Source organism: Hibiscus syriacus, unplaced genomic scaffold (genome assembly GCF_006381635.1).
Source record: "Hibiscus syriacus cultivar Baekdansim isolate YM2019G1 unplaced genomic scaffold, ASM638163v2 tig00110462_pilon, whole genome shotgun sequence".
Lineage (NCBI taxonomy): Eukaryota > Viridiplantae > Streptophyta > Magnoliopsida > Malvales > Malvaceae > Hibiscus > Hibiscus syriacus.
This window is the reverse complement of record NW_024062747.1, coordinates 1,499,162-1,517,973: the sequence shown is the minus strand read 5'-3', so window position 1 is coordinate 1,517,973 and position 18,812 is coordinate 1,499,162. Positions and strand designations below refer to the sequence as shown.

Sequence of the window (18,812 nt, the reverse complement as noted above, 5' to 3'; positions counted from 1 at the left end):
AATCTAGTCTTAGAAGCAGTGATAGAGTCCATAGACAGAGGATAGCCTATTGCACTAGCAATGTAACTCAATCCGTCATTAGAAAACAGTTCTAAAGGAACGTTGAACAAGTGAACCCAAATCGGGATTCTGGATAAATCAAAGTGAAGTTTTTGCATATTAGGTTCCCATTTTCTCAAGATTAAATGTTTTATTATAAAAGTGCCAAGGCTCGTTCTCCATAACCCAATCACGAGCAGTATCAGATTCAAAGGAAAACAAGTAGAGGTTGGGACCAGCGTAACTGACCTGGATATTGGAACCTTTCAAGGGATTCTTCCATAAGCCATCAATAATCCTTTTGAATCGAAGAGAAATTTGGAGCGGATCCCAGAAATTGCCCCACAAGAGAGTACTTCCACTCAGAAATTCCGCCCTCGAATACTTCAGGCGGTGGGTGAACCAACGGGATTTCATTTCTCTCGTTAGGGGGAAAGTACTGAAGCTGGTGATTTGAAGAACATTGAAACAGTTTACGCCAATCCATTCAACAAACAAACAGAGAGGGTGGACAGAAGATAAGGGAGAGATGACTGAAGGGAAAACGGAAACGACGTCGGGAAACAGTGAAATCCTCAGATCCCATTAGTCCCGTTAATGTGCGTCGAGAGAGTTTCACAACCGTGCGCCATTTTTAAGTCAAATATAATATTACTCTACCTATGATTTTTTTGTTTTAATTCTAAAGTTTGAAATTAGTCAAACTCGTCAATTCAATCAAAAGATTTTGACTTTAATTTTAAAAGTTTATAAGAATATAATGTAATAACAAAATTTCTATAAAAAAACATAAAATAGACTGATTGTTTAGTAATTGTAAAAGGAAAAAACTAAAAACAATAAGAAAAAAGTATAAAACAAAACAGAGCAATCGGATAAAGCATATTAGTTTCTAAATAAAATAACATTAGGAAAATAAAAGTCATGAAAATCTGACAATACATTGTTGTTTAATATTGTAGCTAATTGTTTACCTTTTTTAGGTTAAAATTTTGTTACTAACATTTAATTTCCTCGTTTGTCTACAAACAGCAGTGAAGATCCTCCAAACTTATTAACAGCAAAAGAAATCTCAACACATTAATGCCTTAATTGCAGCAGGCTTTTATTTTTGGCCATCTATTAAATCACAACTCAAAGCTCACATTTTACTGTCACCATCTCTCTCATTTCTCTTTCTCTAAAGCTCACAACTTTAGTTTCTTTCTGAGCAGTTCACCGGCACCGACCTTGCCGGATCTGGTCGGAAGTTTCACCGGGAAAAAACATGAACCTCAATTGAGTTTTCCCCCCATTTTTAGCATTTCGTTGTAGGCGAAAGAAACAATCTTTTGGAGGTTTAGTTGAAACCGAATCATATGAATTCTGGGTCTTGCTTGTTTAAGTTATGTGGAGAGTTTACAAGGTTTTAGCTAAACAAAGTGTAGTGTTTAAATTTTGGGTTATTTTTCCTTTCTTAAGTTTTGCTTTTGATAAGCTAGGTGGAGCTGTTGTTTCTAGGTGAAATAATAGTGTAGGTGTTCCAAAGAATCTTAGTCTTATTTTGTAATGTAGTTACAAGGGAAGTTTAGTGGTTCAAGGAGGGTTTTTTTTTTGCATTTATTTGATTAAAGGCCTGAATTTTGGATCAAGTGGGGGAGAACTTTGAACTCTAGTATTGTTGCTGAGTTTGAGATTGAGGTGAAAAGGGGTAATTTACAATGTGTAGAGTAGAAGAAACAACTGGAAAGTGTGATTACAAGAAACAGTGGGAAATAAAGATAAAGATTTTTGGGAGAGTGCAGAAGTTGAAGAATTCAATGGTTTCAAGGCCTAGAATGAAGTTATGGATGTTAAGGGCATTAACTTCAATTTTGTTATGGACTTGCTTTGCTCAGTTGATGACATTGGGAGAAATGTTTGGTCTAAGATTGTTGAAAGGTTGGCCTTTTTGTTTCACTCAACCTGGTTCTGAATTGTCTTCTATTCCACCAAAACTCATTCTTCCTCCAAAAGTAAGTTCTCAAAGGTTCTTTGTTTCAATGTTCATTTCTATGTAAATGCAGAAATCCCATTTCCCCATCTAATATCATTTAATTTGCAAGTTCTTGAGTATGCCATCATTGATTTCAACAATTTTCATTTTGGTATATATTTGGTGCTTCTCTGTAAGATTTTCTTTTCTTGTGCACAGGCATTCTCGTCAAAAGTTGCCTTTGAGTCCTTAAAAAGGACTTTGCTTTTTTTAATCTCCCCCCCCCCTTTTCATATGTTGATTTACCTGTGAATCTTTTGCTTTTATGGGGCTTTATCTTTTTCCCAATCAACTTGTCTATGATTACTGTTCTTATCTGATGACTGTTTTTTTTTTTGCAGGGTTATATAAGAACAATGGTTATCTTATGGTTTCCTGCAATGGAGGACTTAATCAAATGCGAGCTGCAGTAAGTTGATACTCCTTTTTTTAATCTCGGCATCAATTCAGATGCTAACCTTTTCATGTCGTTATCGGGTTCAATTTGCAGATTTACGACATGGCTGTCATTGCCAGATACCTAAATGTCACGCTTATTGTCCCAGAACTAGATAAAACCTCTTTCTGGAATGATCCTAGGTACGTGCTATTTATTCAATCTTTGTTCTTGAACAAGTAAAAAGTATAGAATTGTGCCCTGAAATTCAAGATGGTCGTCTAATCGGTGTTCATGATATCAGTGAGTCAAGGACATTTTCGATGTTGATCACTTCATTACTTCCTTGAGAGACGAGGTCCGGATATTGAAGGAGCTACCGCCTCGAGTTCAGCAACGGTTGATCAAGGAATGTTCTTCTCTACGCAACCCATTAGTTGGTCTAGTATCGCTTATTATGCTCGTCAGGTTAGTTACCTATTGCTTGAAGATGGAATAAGCTTTGGTGTCTTGGAATTGCAGCTAATTTCTGGAGTTATTACTAGCAGATTCTTCCTCTTGTGCTAAAGCACAAAGTTGTACAGTTGAATAAAACCGATACTCGGCTTGCAAACAACGGACTACCCCTCGAGATTCAGAAGCTGCGCTGCCGTGTAAATTTCAATGCGCTGAGATTTACTTCCCAAATTGAAGAATTGGGTAGAAAGGTTGTCAAGATTTTAAGGGAGAAGGGCCCTTTTCTTGTGCTTCATCTCAGATATGAAATGGACATGTTGGCCTTTTTGGGCTGCACTCATGGCTGCAACAGCGAGGAAGAGGAAGAAATTACGAGAATGAGGTAACCCGCAAGCTTGTTTGTCGCCTCCGTGACTATAAATTTTATCATCCCTTATCTAACTACGACGAGTCCGGTGCTTTTAGGTATGCTTATCCCTGGTGGAAGGAAAAGATAATAAATTCAGAAATGAAAGGAAAGAAGGATTGTGCCCTTTGACACCAGAAGAAACAGCTCTAGTGTTAAAAGCACTCGGTGTTGACCGCAATGTTCAAATTTACATTGCTGCCGGAGAAATTTACGGTGGCGAGAGACGGATGGCTCCGTTGGCAAAAGAGTTTCCTAATTTGGTCAGTAAAATGTAGTTTCTGCAGCTACAATGCACATATATATCCCCTAACAATCGAATTCTCTTGCACAACAGGTCAGAAAGGAGACTCTATTTCGATCGGACTTGAAATTCTTCCGAAACCACTCATCCCAAATGGCAGCGTTGGATTATCTAGTCGCCTTAGAAAGTGACATATTCGTTCCGACATACGACGGAAACATGGCCAAAGTGATCGAAGGCCATCGGAGGTAACATATCAAGCCTAATATTTATACTTTACCATTCTTTTCTCATCTCATATCATAGCAAAGGCATGTTCAAATTCGATCCGATTTTTATCTGCAATTGCCTGTTCAACACGTTCCAGATTCTTGGGGTTCAAGAAAACTATCTTACTAGACCGAAAACTTCTAGTCAAGTTAATAGATCAGTACCATGATGGATTGTTAAGCTGGGACGAGTTCTCCGATACCGTGAAGGAAGTTCATTCGAATAGGATGGGAAACCCAAAGAAACGGGTCGTGATACCAGATAGACCGAAAGAAGAAGATTATTTTTATTCGAATCCACATGAATGTCTACAACTGTTGGATGAACCTTGGAGAAGAACATGAGCTGAATCATGGTGGTTAAATTATTAATCTTCAATTACACTTTTGTACTTAAATACATGTTTATTATTAGACATAACTCACAAATAATGGAAATATGCAGATCCCATTCTCGACCAAAACTCATTTTTCTCCCTTATTATTTACTTTCGAGGGATGGTAATAAAAAATGGGACCAAAGTTTTTTGATCAATAGCTTAATTATTATTATTATTATTTTGGATAAGTAAGATTTTATTATCCAAAGAAGAAAACAATACAAAACATCCCAATCAAGGATCAAAGACAGCTACTTAAAAAAAAGAATGATTAACCTATACCCCAATTGATACTAAGTTGCGTATTAACAAAATCAAGTCTATTTATATCTCTATTTCTAAGTTGAGTACTAACAATTTCCTTAATAGAGTTAAGCAAATCATCAATGGTTCTAACTCTTCCTTGGAATAAACGTCTATTTCTTTCTTCCCAAACATAGTAAATGAAAGAACTCAAAGCAATCTTCATGATGATGGTAAGGAGAGATTTTCCTTTCCAAGTCGAAGAAGCCCAAGCAAGTTTGAAATCCCATGGCATAAGCGGTTTGTCCAAGAGAGAAAGATTTAGAATTCTATTCCAAAGAGCAGCAACCATAGCACAATTTGTAAACAAGTGATTTCTCGTTTCAAGGGCATCATTTTAAAAAAATGCAAGAGCCAACAGTTGTAATTCCCATACGAATAAGTCTTTCTCTAGTAGGAAGTCGATCCAAGACTACAAGCCAAGTGATGATGCTGAATTTGGGAATATGGAGGGGAAACCAGACAAGTTTGTGACAAAAAACCTTTGCATGCTTGGTTCGTAACTCTTCCCGAATGCCTTTTGAATTAGATACTCATGTATTAAGATTTGGGATAGCCTCAGTTTTCAATTTCAAAAGCCTGTTAAATCAATAGCTATAAGAAACACTATTTGACAGCTGGGAAAAGTCTTTGGTTTTAATCACATAGTTATAAATCCAGGCAATCCATAGAGATCTTTCACCAGCAATAAGATTACGAATCATGTACACCTTATTCCAGGTTTTGAAATCTTTTAATCCCAACCCACATTCTGATTTAGGACAACAGATGTTACTCCAGCTTACTCTTGCACCAATGACTGTAGTGTCAGTACCTTTCCATAAAAAATGAGAACAAAGCTGGTTAATCCTATTAATAACAGCTTGAGGGAGAAGAAATTATCTACACCAGAAATTAGCAAAACTTTGGAGGACAGTTTTAACAAGTTCTAATCTCTCTGCATAGGTGAGATGCTTCCCAGTCCATTGATGAATTTTTGATATGATCTTGTCAACTAAGGGAGAGCAATCCTTAGCTGTTAGTTTTCTGGTGATTAGAGGAACCCCAAGATATCTCACTGGAAGAAGACCATATTTGAAGCCAGAAGAGATAAAGAGAGATTCAAGTTTCCTTGGGGAAATACCAGCAGCAAAAAGATCAGATTTGGCTACATTAAGCTGAAACCCTGACATTTCATAAAATGTATTTAGAACAGAGGTAACTCCAATAACATATTCCAAATTTCCTTTACATAAAATAAGAAGATCATATGCAAATGTTAAATGAGTGAGACCAAATTTTTTGCATTTTGGATGATACCCGAAAATACCTCTGGCAGCAGCAGTGTTCAGGATTTTTGAAAGGATATTCATAGTTAGAAGAAACAGGATGGGTGATAAAGGATCACATTGCCTTAGACCCCTTTCTCCTTTGAAATAACCAACTAAAGAACCATTAAGAGAGATGAAATATCTGGCTTCAGTGAAGCAAGTTTCAGTCCAAGTAGTAAACTTAGGAGGAAGATTAATGGCCTTGAGAATTGAAGAGATGAAGCCCCCAATGAATAGAGTCAAAAGCTTTCTGAAGATCAATCTTGATAACACATCTTGGTGAAATATTTTTCCTTCCATAGCCTTTAACAAGTTCTTGTGCAAGTAGAGTATTGTCAATTATATTTCTACCCTTTACAAAGGTTGATTGATTAAGAGTTATGATTTCAGGCAGTAGGTAGGTCAGTCTTTTAACAAGAATCTTGATAATAGCTTTATAGATGATTGAGCAGCAAGAGATAGGTCTATAATCCTTTACCTTGCTAGGATTAGTGATTTTAGGAACCAAGGAAATAATTGTAGAGTTAAAAGCTGACAGGATAAAGGAATTGTTGAAAAAGAATTTAACAGCTTTAATGACATCCTCCCCAACCACTGACCAGGTGAATTTGAAGAATAAAAGAGTAAATCCATCAGGACCAGGTGCCTTAACATTCCCTTGGTTAAAGAAAGCTTTTTTAATTTCCTCTGCAGTGATGTCTTTTTCCAATTCTGCAGTAGTTTTCGAAGACAGATTGATCTGAAGAAGGTGTTTAAGAGTTTGATGATCACTGTTTTTTACATTGGGATCAGCCTTGCCCAATTGTTTTTGGAAGTAGAGAATGATTTCAGAGGCTATTTCATCAAAAGATTCTAATTTATTGCCTTGTTCATTTTCAAGAACTCTTATAGTGTCTCTTTTGTTTTTTGAAGCAATGACTGAGTGGAAAAATTTAGAACATTTATGTAACACCCCAACCCGTACTCGACCCGGATACGAGTCTAAGGTGTCACATTGACTTCTCAAAACATTTACTTTTACAAAATACCCAAGATTCAGTTTGATATTTCTAATAAAACCATTTACTTTCTATGATATAAAACATATGGTTTTACAAAACTAATCAGAGCGTATCTAATACAAATCTTTTAACTACATGCCAACTAGATTTTATATAACAAAATACATGTTATTCATTTATGTTCTAATTTGCCCTTTAGTAAGGAGAAACTAACCTGTCTTGCTCCTCTTAGCTTCTCTTCCTGCTTTCCTGAACCTACGTGTGAAACACTCATACGCTAAGTCATAGACTTAGTGAGACATATAAATACATATGTAAATTATCAAATGCATGGACATATCATGTAATACAATGTCATACTTGTATACATACTTTTTCATGTAACAATTACATACACACATGCATGTCGTCATTTATATTTTCTCATACTCTTATATGATTATTCTTTCTATCTCTTATATCTTGTTCATATGATCTCTTATTTTTCATATTTTATATCTTATAACATGTTCTTACATCATCATATGAGTCATTGATATTCATTCATATATATATTAACATATATTCATGTGCATCACATAACAAATACCATAACCCATAACACACATTCACATATATCCTCATATAAAACATGTAACACATTTCTTATTACAACTCACATTTTATTGTTATCCTTTTTGGTTAGCCCATACACATTACTGAGAACTTAATGTATGTGAATACATAGAGGTTGTGCACTATGCTATCACCACAGCTCGTATAATTCCCACTAGGGGCGCGTAGAATTTGTCCCGAATGACAACGTAGATGTCTCGAAGGACCACATATAACACATATGTCCCGAAGGACCGCGTAGACCCTCGACTCTTGGCATGCCAACTATACCTATAGCTATCATAACACATGACATGGGCATTATCTTTTACCTCATTACACATTCACATATTCATATCACATAGTTCTTTCACATAGCTCTCTATCACATTTCATATGATCACATAGTCACGTAGTTTACTTTCACGTAGCATTTTTCCATGAAATTCACATTATTCATCCTTTTCACACATGGTCACATCATATAGTTCTTTATCCCATTTCATATAGTTCACATATACCTTTTTCTCATATGCATATAGCATATTATTTCTTATCTTTTAACTTATATTACATATGTATGAAATCTTATGACTTATTATCAATATCTCATAGATTATTATCATACAACACATATCTCACAGCATGTAATGCAACAAGGCATATTCACCTAGATCACAAACATAGAGATGCAATTACATCTAAACATATGCATAGACTCGATTTTCTCTGATCATCATATCACTACATGCTTACATCTGGGTACTCATATTACCTAATATCAGAATTAGACTTCTCGCAAGTCATAATGCCTTAACATAACTACACTTCATATCATGTACACACCTGATCACCAATACACTACCAAGCTCTTTCTCTTTCTTGCGTATCTTACTCTGATGACCTATCCGAACTTTGCTTTCGATTGATGTCTACACAATCATGTATTAATACTTATCAGTATCCAATTGATATACTATAATCTATCAATTCTTAGACTAAAAAGAAAGATTTATTCCATTTCCCATTGAAGTGCATCGGTACATTCCACAGTGTATCGATGCATCCCTTAACATGTGCATCGATGCACTACCCCATGCATCGATACACAATTTACATTCAATGTTTCCACTTTAAGGGGTGTATCGATGCACTCCCTATGCATCGATGCACTCATTGCATTCGATGTTCATTTATTTGAGAGTGCATCGGTACACAATGAATGTGCATCGATGCACACAACCCAAAAATTCCAGTTAGAGCACGAAATTCACTTTCTATTTAGCTCAACTCTTCATATTTCATCCCCTTTTATATTCTTAACTCACATACACATATTCAAACTCATTTCTATTCATTAATCCCCTCTTTAACATCAAAATCCTATTCTCTATATGTAATTCAAGAATTACACTAAATTTTCAACATGTTCCAAATTCAATTCTATTGTTTCTAACTTCTTAATTATACCCTTGACAAGTCAAATTTGGTTTGGAAATCTCATTAATATCTTTCTACCAAGATTTCATTTATTCACTTCATTCCTTTAATCCTTTCTATACATTTCCTCTTATTGTTTTATGACAAATTAAGCTTCTCTCTTAAGCTTAAGAGTCACTTGATAATCAAAACCAAACTTAAAATTCAACAAGAAATCAATTAACCAGAAACTCACCTTTGCTCTTGGCTTCTACGTGAAGAAGAAAGAAAAATAAAAAGAGAATAAGAGAACTCTGGAGAAATCTCTCCCTTTCCACGTGGTTCCCTTATCTTATAAATGAAAATAAAAATCTTACTTGTCAATTGACCATTTTACCCTTTAATTCATTCAATAATTACTAAAAACCCTTCAACTATATTTCCAATAAGTCATTGAACTATTTAACTATTCTACTTTTATCACCAAATTTCAAAAATTCTCATTTTAGTCACTGACCCGGATTTCGGGATGTTACAATTTATCACCCTCCTTGAGCCATTGAATTTTTGCTTTCTGTTTTAAGAACAAGTTCTCAGCTGCTTCAAGAGAATGAAGTTCATTCTAAAGTTTTAATTCAGTTTCAATTGAGCTTATTCTTTGGAGAGTAGAGAGTTGGAAATATTCAAGCTCATCTTTCTTCTGTTTAACCCTTGCAGATATGTTACTATAACAATCATTCTTTAATTTTTTTCAAACAATTCTTCAATCTCTTTAGATTGAGAAATAGAGACAGCATAGGATTTCCATGAATTGGTTGCTGCCAGGAATTTTGAACTTCTAGAAGAAAGTTAGGATCCTTGGTCCAGAAATTAAAGAATTTAAAAGGTTTGGCTTAATTATTTCGATTAAACTGCTGATGTGGATTTCACCTATCGCAACATGAAAAATATAAATTACAAATTTCGTCACTTAACTTTCTTCTCACTCTTATTTTGGTCATTAAAGTTTAAAATTTTTAATTTACTCATTGAAGATTTGATTGACTCTTGTTTTGGTCACTCCATAGTTAAATACTTAGTGATGTTATGATTAGACATTTTTGTAAAAAAAATTAATGATTTTATGATTAGACATTTTTATAAAAAAAATTATGAACATACCCAAAACTTTCTTTATTTTTTTTTGGAAAAAAAGAACTCTAATTTATGTTCTCTTTGATTTCTTGACGTTGGAATATTTTCTTCCAAGTCCTAAAGATGGGGAAGTTGAGAAGAAGGAATTGAGTTATATATCTAAATTCTACGTTGATCGGATAGTAGAAATTGTAGATCGAGGTGGTTTATGGTTTCATAAGTTTTAGGTTTTGGTTTGAGTTTTGTGAGTTTTAAATTGATTTTGAAAGAATCTAAACTGATAGAGGACGCTAAGACAAGTTCATTGGTGTCTTGAGTAGTCGAAGAAGATGTCAAAAATGATAATAACCAAAATAAAAAAGAGAAAAAAAATTAAGCTGAGAAACTTGTAATTTACCCAAAAATACACGTGAACATGATTAATCTATGTTTAAACCATTGAAGAGAGAGAAAGTATAAATATATATAGGACCGAAAATCCGATTACAAATTAAAAGAAAGAAAACAGAATTCCAAAATGACCCATGCACCAAAAAGAGCAAAAAATTAAGCTGAGAAACTTGTAATTTACCCAAAAATACACGTGAACATGATTAATCTATGTTTAAACCATTGAAGAGAGAGAAAGTATAAATATATATATATAGGACCGAAAATCCGATTAAAAATTAAAAGAAAGAAAACAGAATTCCAAAATGACCCATGCACCAAGAAGTTTCATTTTGAAGAATCCAAACTCATCATTCAAGATCCCTATACATCTCTCTCTCTCTCTCTCTCCTCTTTCACATACATTAACTTCTGGGTGTTGAGTAAAATGGAGGAAACGAGTGATCCAAGAAAGAAGTTGAAAACTTTGAGAATGACCCAAACTCAAAAATAATTAAATCCTGGCCATTGCAGTGGGGGTGATCCAGGAAATCACCCACTTAAGTATTTCAAGTCATGTATGGGGATGGATAGCTATCGAGAATCTGCACCACTTTGCAAAATATGAGTTGTTCTATCTCCTCCAACTCCAAGTACCTTTCTCTCCCCACATTCCACTCCATTGGCCTAAAAGTTTCAAACTTTTCATGAATATCCAACAACCCACAAATTCAAAACAAATCTCTAGAGCTGTTTGAAAGCATTTATCTTGGGTATGAGATAGTTCATAGTTCCTATCTTGGGTTTTAAGCTCCCATGTCTTTGATGCTTTTCCATGGTTTAATGATGTAAAGGATAAGATGATAATATACAGTAGTATTAGTTTTTGGAATAAAGCAGATAAATGATCTTTGTTGAACTAATTTTTTTATTATTAAATTTTTAAAAATTACAAAATATTCATTAAACTTGTTAAATGGTTACAAAATGACCAAAAACTTTATTAATATTTATATATTAAATTGCAATTTATTTTTATATAATTTTATAAAATATATTAGTCTTGTAAAAAATAATATAACATAAAATATCGTGTACTGAACTAAATATATACATAAAAGTCGGAAGAAATCGAATTGAAACGAACAAAAGACTGTTGTATCACACCCAATTATCATCCCTACTTTCAATAAATTTAAAATTCAAATATTAATATCAACAATACTTTCTTAAACTATGGAAAATAAATTTAAAAAAAAAAAGGTAAATTGCGACGATGGCCATTGGCAACCTAATACTAATACGCAACCATTCTCTACTGTTGGGGAGTCGAAATCAAAATTTCCTGCTCATGCAAGCAATATTTGACTAAAAACAGACAAGCAAGGTCACTTTGAAGGACACTGTTCCCTTCCCAAATTTACTAAATATTCTCTCCTTCATGCAACATCTATGATCTACCGCAAAATAATCCTCATCATACACCTGCTAATGACAACAGAAACATCATTCAAACCCAAGAAGAAGCAAAAGCTATTCACATGGGAAACGGAAGATGCGGTGATTAAATAATACAGTAGAAATAACAACGCAGCTTCTCATTGTGCATGCAAGTAAAAATAAAAAGAATGCATGTATAACAATTATGAGCATTGCAAGCATTGATGGAATGCCAAAATCATTCTCACTACTAGATCTATTATTCATAACTTCAGAACAGTCGATAAAGTTTTCTGCAAACCCGTGATTATTTATCTGTTCAAAAAGTAATTTAAAAAGAGGAAAAAGAAAGTAAGTTTCCTCTTGCTAAGTTACTTGGACGCTGGAAAATGTTTTATTTTTACCAAGACTCTCTGGTAAATATAAGATACATTAAAAAGTATAATGTCAAAAGCTAATTGTTTAGTGTATCTAATATAAATAAACTGTAAATATGAATAAAAATACCACTACACCTATATATGTATGCTGAAACACATTGGCACTGATGTACCAATATCAAGAGAGAGAAAAATGTCTTTGATACTGACTACCTTGGCTTAAACGAACTATTTAGCAAAAAAAAAAAAAAAAAACTGCGCAGCTGGAAGGAGAATTTGCCATGGTTTTTCATGGCAGAATTTAAACTACAAACTCATATTAGATCTGTCTATTGGACAATGTTAGCACGTATAACATATCTGATGTTTCTATACATTAAAGCATAGAACTGTTGGAAATAAAACACTGACACAAACAACTTTTATTGAAACTCAAACAAATATTACAAGAGCACTCTCACTCAAAAATAAGAACTACAACTCACTCTTATAAGACTTTACTTCTTCAGTCACTTAGAAGCTCTTAATTTTTCTTGATGCTTAAAACTAAAATGGGGAGGGGTATTTATACTACTCAAGAATAATCCTACACCACACAAATAAACTAATTTAAATCATTACAAATTAAACAAATATCTAACTCTCACCTAACTAAATTGATGTAAGCATTGACATCATTACTTAAATGATGTAAGCAATGACATCTTTACTTAAATTATGTAAGTAATGACATCAATTTAGTTTGGGTTTGGGTTTAGGCTCCCATAATGGATCAAATTTATGATCCAACACCCCCTTTTAAACTTGATCTTGTGACCCCTAGTAAGTTTCTTAATCTTATGAAGTCTTCACTTTTCAGTGGCTTGGTAAAAATATCGGCAACTTGATCTTGTGACTTCACGTATTCAACTTCCACATCATTTCTTGCAACACACTCCCTTATATAGTGGTAGCGAATGTCGATGTGCTTGCTTCGATCATGGAATACTGGATTCTTTGATAAGGCAATGGCTGATTTGTTATCGACACAAACCTTGGTAGGCTCTTCTTGTATCAAACCTATCTCCTTCAATAGATTTCTAAGCCAAATTGCATGACAAACACATGAGGTAGCAGCAATATATTCCGCTTCACAAGTGGACAATGTGACAATCGGTTGTTTCTTTGACATCCATGTGAACGCAATATCTCCCATGAAAAATACGAATCCAGTAGTGCTCCTTCGATTATCTATGTCTCCACCCCAATCACTGTCGCTATATCCAACAAGCTTGTAATCATTAGAAACTGAATAGAATAAGCCAAAGTCAATTGTACATTTCCGATAGCGAAGAATTCTCTTTGCGGCTTTAAAATGAGTGGTTGTTGGAGATTCCATGTAGCGATTAACCAATCCAACTGCGTGAACAATATCGGGTCTCGTGCAAGTTAGATAGCGTAGACTTCCTACCAAACTTTTGAAGAATGTTGGATCTACACTTTCGCCTTCTTCATGTTTGGTCATCTTTATCCCGTATTCTGTCGGTGTGCTTATTGGCTTACAGTTCTCCATCTTGAACTTCTTCAGTATCTCTTTTGCATAGCTTTCTTGTGAAATGAAAATTCCATCATTTTGTTGATTAACTTCAATGCCAAGGTAGTACGCCATGAGCCCCATGTCTGTCATCTCGAATTCTTTTATCATCACATCCTTGAATTCATTAAACATGCTTGGGTTGCTTCCGGTGAAGATCAAATCGTCCATATAGAGACACACGATCAAAATATCTTCATCTTTGATCTTGATATATAGAGCATGCTTGTAGGGACATTTGTTGAAGCCATTTTCTTGGAAGTACTTGTCGATTCGGCTATTTCATGCCCTTGGTGCTTGTTTTAGCCCGTAAAGAGCCTTCTTCAACTTCAACACCTTGTCTTCGTGCCCTTTGACTTCATAGCCTGATGGTTGCTGAATGTAAACTTCCTCTTCAAGAACTCCATTTAGGAATGCGGACTTTACATCCATCTGTTGTATCTTCCACTTGTTTTGAGCTGCCAAAGAAATGATTAGTCTGATAGTCTCCAATCGAGCAATAGGAGCAAATACCTCATCATAGTCAATTCCAGCCTTTTGACTATAGCCTTTAGCAACTAGCCTCGCCTTGTGCCTTTCAATCTCTCCTTTAGCAACTAGCCTCGCCTTATGTCCCTTGGGAAGTGAGGTAAGTTCCCATGTGTCATTCTTCTCGATGGCCTTGATTTCTTCATCCATCGCATCTCTCCAATTCTTTTCTTGTACCGCTTCATGAAAGCTCACTGGTTCACAATCGGCAAACAGATAAAATAATGTAAGATTATCTTGTCGTTCAGTTACCTCATAGAGATCTCTAAGGCTTCTTGTGCGTTGCACAACTCTTTCACTTTGACTCCCACTTGACGATGACGAAGGTGATGAGTCTCCTTGAGTGGTTGATGTTGGTGAAGTGGGTGGAGTTGCAAGCTCTTGTTGAGATTCATCTAGTTGTTCCCTCATTGTCTGCTCATCTTCTTCAAACTGAGGAAAGAAATTAAAGTCATCTGTATGAGAGTTAAAATCTCATTCTCCTTCTTCGTTGAAGACCACATCTCGACTAATCACAAACTTCTTATTGTTTGGATTGTACAACTTGTAGCCCTTCGAATTAGCATCATAGCCGATGAAGATAAAACTCTCGCTTTTATCATTAAGCTTCGTTCTTCTCTCGTCTGGTACGTGAACATGGGCTATATTTCCAAAGGTTCTCAAATGGGAAATGTCAGACTTTCTTCCACTCCATGCTTCTTGCGGTGTCTTTCCCCATACACTTCTTGTTGGAGATCGGTTAGTCAAGTAGACTGCACACGCTACTTCCTTCGCCCAAAATTCCTTAGGTAGTTTCTTGCTTTTGAGCATGCTTCGTGCCATGTTGAGTATTGTTCTGTTCTGTTCTTTCTGCCACACCATTTTGTTGGGGGGATCTAGGAACTGTCATTGGTCGACGAATTTCATTTGCTTCACAGAACTCTTGAAACTCCCTGGAAGTAAATTCTCCACCTCGATCGGATCTCATGGCTTTGATCTTTCTACCGCTTTCTCTCTCCACTGCTGCTTTGAACTTCTTGAAGACTTCAAAAACTTCTGACTTCTGTTTCAAGAAATATACCCAAGTTTTTCTTGAAAAATCATTAATGAAGAGAAGAAAATAGTTACTGTTACCGAGAGAGCTTGGCTTGATCGGTCCACACACATCCGTATGGATGAGCTCAAGTGGCTTCTTGGCTCTTGTCTCTGACTCCTTTGGAAAGCTTTTCCTGAATTATTTCCCGACTAGACACCCTTCACAGAGCTGGTCAGGATAGTTGATGCGAGGTAGTCCTTTCACCATATTCTTCTTAGATAACAGCTCTAGACCTCCAAAATTGAGATGCCCAAATCGAAGATGCCCAAATTGAAGATGCCAAAGCCATGATGCATCTTTGTAGCAAGCTTTCAGGCACTTTGCAACATCATTTTGTATGTTGATCAAGAACATTCTATTCTTTGACATTGGCACTTTAGCAATGAAGTTATTCTTATCATCTTTTATAGAAAGATTATAATTTTTCATATGAATATCATAACCTTTCTCTACCAGTTGCCCTAAACTTAAGATGTTACTTTTCATATTGGGCACATAGTAGACATTTGAAATAAATTGATGTCTCCCATCTTTCAAACGGATAAAAATGTTACCTCTCCCTTTCACTGCTATTGTTGAATCATCTCCAAACGAAACATTTCTGCTTACTGACTCGTCTAGCTCCACAAACATGTCTTTCCTTCCACACATGTGATTGCTTGCACCACTGTCAAGATACCAGGAATTTGCTTGGTCACCATCAGTTTCCTTTTATGCTAGAAGAAGAGTTTCTTTGCCATCTGTCTTTTCCTCCACGTAATTGGCCTTCTCCTCAATTTTGTTATTGGGAGCTTTACATTCTGAAGCATAATGCCCAAACTTTTGACAATTATAACATCGAATTTGAGATTTGTCATACTTTGAGTTTGGATTGATTCTTCCACGGCCTCGTGTTGAACTTTCTCCTTTCTCATAGTTGTTGTTGGAATTGTTGTTGTTGTAATTCCAGCCTCGTCCACGACCTCGACTTCCACCTCGTCCATGACCTCTACCTCTGCCTTGGCCACGTTGGTTTCTATCATTGCGTTGGCTCTCATGCATATCCTTGAGTTGCAGCTTGAGGAGTTGCTCAGTAAACTCATGCTTCTTTTTATGTTTCTCTTCGTATGCTTGCAATGATCATTGGAGCTGCTCGATCCTCATTTCTTCAAAGTCTTTAGTTTCTTCAATCGTCACGACGATATGCTCAAATTTGGGATCCAACGAACGGAGTATCTTCTCTATTATCCTCACATTTTCTAACTTTTCACCATTTCTTTTTAATTGATTAGAAACAGCTACTACTCTTGAGAAATAATCTGAAATAGACTTAGATGCTTTCATGTGTAAGGATTCGAATTCACCTCTTAATGTTTGGAGACGAACCTTCTTCACTTGCTCAGATCCTTTGTAAGAGGTTTGCAGCTTCTCCCATGCTTCCTTGCTAGAGCTTGCACTTGAAATCTTTTCAAAACCATCATCATCTAATGCTTGGTAGATGAGGTAGAGAGCCTTTTTGTCTCTCTTTCTTGAATCCTTCATAGTTGTCTTTTGATCTGGTGTAAGAGTAGCAAAAATAGCATCATCCACAATCTCGTTATAGCCTTTCTCTATGATATCCCACACATCTTGTGATCCAAGAAGTGCCTTCATTTTGATACTCCAATTGTCCTAGTTGTTATTGTTGAGTGTCGGAACTTGGAATGGTGCCATACCATTTGCCATATCTCTCAATATAATGAGATTTTGTAAAATCCGATTACACGGATGAATCCGGAATGCCGAAAAAAACTTGGGAGGGACTTGGACAACTCAGTCAAGGGCTCCAACTAGGCTGACTCGGCTTAACTCGGTGAGTAAACTCGATTTTCTGGCAACAGTCTTCCGGCGGTGCGTGGCGGTACGTTAGAACTCAGATTGAGAAAATTCTAGCGGCGTCGGATTCCTCTAGTCGAGATCTTCGATCTTTCCAACTCGCTCTGATGCCACTTTGTTGGAAATAAAACACTCACACAAACAACTTTTATTGAAACTCAAACAAATATTACAAGAGCACTCTCACTCAAAAATAAGAATTACAACTCACTCTTATAAGACTTTGCTTCTTCAGCCACTTAGAAGCTCTTAATTTTTCTTGATGCTTAAAACTAAAATGGGGAGGGGTATTTATACTACTCAAGAATAATTCTACACCATACAAATAAACTAATTTAAACCATTACAAATTCAACAAATACATATCATCTAACTAAATTGATGTAAGTAATGACATCATTATTTAAATGATGTAAGCAATGACATCTTTACCATGGTTTTCAGAACCGGACCGGTTAGCGAACCGGCCATGCTACCGGTTCATTGGTTCAACCGGTCGAACTGGTCCGACCGGTCGGAAGAACCGGACGACGTCATAATTATTTAAAAAATTAAATAAAAATACCAAAAATATTTAATAAAAATAATTTTTTATATCACAAGTTATATTCAAAGCAAGTCATAACATATATAAATTAAAAACCATAAAATCAAGTGAAACAAAATGATTCAAATTAACAACAACATAATATTTAAGGTAAAACATATTAAATAATAATTATAATTATATAACTATAATTAAAAAATAAATTTGGAGCTTAAAAAATCATAACAAAATGATATTGTTTGGTTTAATTTTTTTTTTAAAAAAATCCCACATGGCTAAGAAATATAGAAGAACATCTCAAAAGTCTAAAAAGTAAAAATATGAAAACAAAACAATCCTACATTGCTAAGAAACATAGAAGAGCATCACAACTAACTTCTATAAATAATAGAGGTAATTTGGCATTCAAAATCATGAAGCCTTTTGGTGAGCATTGAGTGAACTATTTTTTCACTTCAATCAAGCTCGAATTTTAGGCTTCAATTGAGCTTCTATTTTTTTTTCAAGCCTTTTTGAGTTCAAGTTTTAATATTATATTTCGAGTTCGAGTTGAACTTGAAAATTTTTAACTTGTGAGTTTAAGTGGAGTTGAGCTTACTTTTAAAGTTTTCAAGTTCGAGTCAAGCTCAGCAATACTCGAGTTCGACTTGGTCGTTTAACAAACGACGTTTGGTTTAATTTAAAAAAAAAAACAAAATTTCCGGTTTTTCCGGTTTTTTCCGGTTTTCAGCCGGTCCGGTTCTAACGGTTCAGCGGTTCTGACCGGTTCACTAGTAGCGGTTCAACCGGTTTAGATTAAACCGGACTAGGCAACGATTCCCGGTTGAACCGGCCGGTCCGGTCCGGTTTTCAAAACAAAGATCTTTACTTAAATTATGTAAGCAATGACATCAATTTAGTTTGGGTTTGGGTTTAGGCTCCCATAATGGATCAAGTTTATGATCCAACAAGAACAACCTTTTTATGTGTTTTTCTATCTCATTCTTCTCTTCTTTTGTACCATCCCTCCAATTTCTGTTCCAGGGACATCAAGATTCATCCGATTCAAGTCAATCTGCTACACGAGATCCTCTCAAGCGGAATTGCCAGTTTATGCCAACC

General features: G+C 35.3%; 1 protein-coding gene and 1 pseudogene across 1 annotated transcript; one reads left to right on the top strand and one right to left on the bottom strand.

Annotated features, from left to right (window-relative positions):
* The first annotated feature begins 2,318 nt into the window (after window positions 1-2,318).
* On the top strand, window positions 2,319-4,251 carry LOC120126826 (annotated as a pseudogene).
* Window positions 4,252-5,074: 823 nt separating this feature from the next.
* On the bottom strand, window positions 5,075-6,097 carry LOC120126825. The gene is made up of 3 exons (XM_039144900.1): window positions 5,797-6,097; window positions 5,392-5,652; window positions 5,075-5,301 (listed from the first exon to the last, which is right to left on the bottom strand). Exons 1-3 carry the CDS (start codon window positions 6,095-6,097, stop codon window positions 5,075-5,077), a joined length of 789 nt encoding a protein of 262 aa, XP_039000831.1.
* Window positions 6,098-18,812: the final 12,715 nt, after the last annotated feature.

Coding starts and splice junctions, on each gene's coding strand:
- LOC120126825 (XM_039144900.1), bottom strand. CDS start 6,097: ATGGAAGGAAAAATATTTCACCAAGATGTGTTATCAAGATTGATCTTC. Junction 5,653..5,796: donor GAACACTGCTGCTGCCAGAG/GTATTTTCGGGT, acceptor ATGAAATGTCAG/GGTTTCAGCTTAATGTAGCC. Junction 5,302..5,391: donor TGTTAAAACTGTCCTCCAAA/GTTTTGCTAATT, acceptor TTTTATGGAAAG/GTACTGACACTACAGTCATT.